This window comes from Oncorhynchus gorbuscha, linkage group LG13 (assembly GCF_021184085.1).
Source record: "Oncorhynchus gorbuscha isolate QuinsamMale2020 ecotype Even-year linkage group LG13, OgorEven_v1.0, whole genome shotgun sequence".
Taxonomy (NCBI): Eukaryota; Metazoa; Chordata; class Actinopteri; order Salmoniformes; family Salmonidae; genus Oncorhynchus; species Oncorhynchus gorbuscha.
The window spans coordinates 49,106,331-49,109,478 of NC_060185.1; the positions used below are offsets into that span (position 1 = coordinate 49,106,331).

Below are 3,148 nucleotides of genomic sequence, written 5' to 3' on the forward strand. Positions count from 1 at the left end.
GTAAGGTGGGCGTCCTGCCTTGAGCTGTCCTGGGAGTCCATCAGCGGGTCACCCTGCATCCCGTTATTATGTCATCCCTGAGCCATCCGTCCAAAGCCCCCGGTGCCTGTCAATCAACCAGTCATTTTTTAGAAAATAAGTCATTTAGCAGAAGCTCTTATCCCGAGTGACTTACAGGAGAAATATGGGTTAAGTGCCTTGCTCAAGGAAACATCAACAGATTTTTCACCTAGTCGGCTCTGGGATTTGAACCAGCAACCTTTCAGTTACAGGCCCAATGCTCTTAACTGTTAGGCAACCTGACGCCCATAAAACAGAGTCTGTGCTGCCTCCTCTCCGTTTCCACACAGACAAACACCCAGATAGTGCTTCCAACACTGCATTACTGAATATCTTCTATGCACAGCAGTCATTTTGGTACGTTATCACCAAGCCTGAGGTTTATGAAACGTTCCCCACTGCCTCAACAGCAGACCCCTCACCTCCCCATAGACGTCCACACAGAGACCGCCCTACACAGAGACCTCCCTACACAGAGACCTCCCTACACAGACCCCTCACTTCCCCATAGACATCCACACAGAGACCTCCCTACACAGAGACCTCCCTACACAGAGAGCTCCCTACACAGAGACCTCCCTACACAGACCCCTCACCTCCCCATAGACATCCACACAGAGACCTCCCTACACAGAGACCTCCCTACACAGAGACCTACACAGAGACCCCTACACAGAGACCTCCCTACACAGACCCCTCACCTCCCCATAGACGTCCACACAGAGACCTCCCTACACAGAGACCTCCCTACACAGAGACCTCCCTACACAGAGACTTCCCTACACAGAGACCTCCCTACACAGACACCTCCCTACACAGAGACCTCCCTATACAGAGACCTCCCTATACAGACACCTCCCTACACATAAACCTCCCTATACAGAGACCCCCCTACACAGAGACCTCCCTACACTGACCAGTAGAGAGCCAGGATGGGTTAAGTGGCCATTTGGGCTCCATCCAAGCAGATGGCTGAGTGATGACACTGCCAACATGGTGTTGCATGCAGGCCTCCTTCTACAAACAGGCTCCTGAAAAGTCCTGAACAGAGTTCACCTGAGAACTCAACCTGAAAGGCATGCATATCCCACTTTCCACCTCCCCTGGGGGGTTATTTCCACCCAGAACTGGCAACCAGAATCACAGTGTAATGCAAACAAATGTGTTTGAGACAGAGGGAGAAAGAGAGTGAGTGTTTGTGTTTCAAATAAGGATCCAGTGTGTGTGTCTGTCACCATCCCTGGGGGTGTCTAGCTTGTTTATCTTTCTATATTCATAAACAATACGAGAGTGTATTTCTCCAGGACTGTGTGTGTGTGTGTGTGTGTGTGTGTGTGTGTGTGTGTGTGTGTGTGTGTGTGTGTGTGTGTGTGTGTGTGTGTGTGTGTGTGTGTGTGTGTGTGTGTGTGTGTGTGTGTGTGTGTGTGTGTGTGTGTGTGTGTGTGTGTGTGGAGCAGCTGAGAAGGTGCTCATTATACCTGTTAGGGCATGATGTGTTTTACAAGTTGAATGCATGCAGTGGGCTATATACCAGAGCCATCTATTTAATAAATTAAGCAAATGCCGGGGTTTTGCTACAAACGATATGTGTTTGTATGTGTAGTGAAGTGGACATGTGTATGGAATAATTGAATTTAATATTTGTCTGACGATACATTTTCCAGTTTGTTTGTGGGGGCAGGGGGAGTGCAGTGGGTGGATGCATCGGGCATCGGTACAGACAGTGCACTTCAGAGGCAAACTGAGTGGGGCAGTGAGAAGGGAGAGGTCAGTGGAAGGGAGCGGGCAGTAGGTTGACGAAGGGCACACAGTGTGCTTCTGTTTCTGAAAGAGCCCCATTGATGCTAGGAGTCATGGATGCAGATGAACAAGGGGCCTTCCAGCCGACATGTCGCAGCATGGAGACACACTGCACATCCAACCCCATCCCTCGCCCCGCCTCATCCCCTCCACTCTGTAGCTAGTTCCATAGCCCACCCCAAGACACCGCCCACCCGAACAACCTCACCCAGCCTATTCATACCAGCCTACAGACACACGGACGAACAACAGAGAGACGGATAAAACCCAAGCAGCAAAACAAGTCCTCAAACATCACGCACGTGTATGCACACAAGGAAACACACGTGTATGCACACAAAGAAACACACGTGTATGCACACAAGGAAACACACGTGTATGCACACAAAGAAACACACGTGTATGCACACAAGGAAACACACGTGTATGCACACAAAGAAACACACGTGTATGCACACAAGGAAACACACGTGTATGCACACAAAGAAACACGCGTGTATGCACACAAAGAAACACACGTGTATGCACACAAGGAAACACACGTGTATGCACACAAAGAAACACACGTGTATGCACACAAGGAAACACACGTGTATGCACACAAGGAAACACACGTGTATGCACACAAGGAAACACACGTGTATGCACACAAAGAAACACACGTGTATGCACACAAGGAAACACATGTGTATGCACACAAGGAAACACACGTGTATGCACACAAGGAAACACACGTGTATGCACACAAAGAAACACACGTGTATGCACACAAGGAAACACACGTGTATGCACACAAGGAAACACACGTGTATGCACACAAAGAAACACACGTGTATGCACACAAGGAAACACACACCCACTCCACACACAGCAGACCTGCCCTCTGGTCACTGGAGCACTGGTCACGTCACTGAGTGAACGTGTTTCAAACTAGAATCTGTATTTGGTGAAACAGCGCCACTGTTGACCTCAGCGCCTTTTTATTTTGCTTTCAAAATGTGTGAGAGGAGCATCTGACAGCATGGTACATTGTTTGTGCAGTGCATACTCTGCTGCTCTAGGTGGGGGGGGGGGCTGTGTTCGTTGTTTGAACTTTGTTTTAGTAATATCCCAAACAGTCGTGTCAGTTTCACCAAATATGGATTCTAGCTTTAATATACACTGAGTGTATAAAACATTAGGAACCCCTTCCTAATATTGAGTTGCACCCCCTTTTTGCCCTGAAAATAGCCTCGCAATTCGTCGGGGCTTGGACGCTACAATGTGTCGAAAGCGTTCCACAGGGATG

General features: G+C 48.9%; 1 protein-coding gene across 1 annotated transcript; it reads left to right on the top strand.

Moving 5' to 3' along the window:
• The first annotated feature begins 443 nt into the window (after window positions 1-443).
• Window positions 444-929, top strand: LOC123992325 (endoglucanase-like). The gene has a single exon (XM_046293478.1). It carries the CDS (start codon window positions 444-446, stop codon window positions 927-929), a length of 486 nt encoding a protein of 161 aa, XP_046149434.1.
• Window positions 930-3,148: the final 2,219 nt, after the last annotated feature.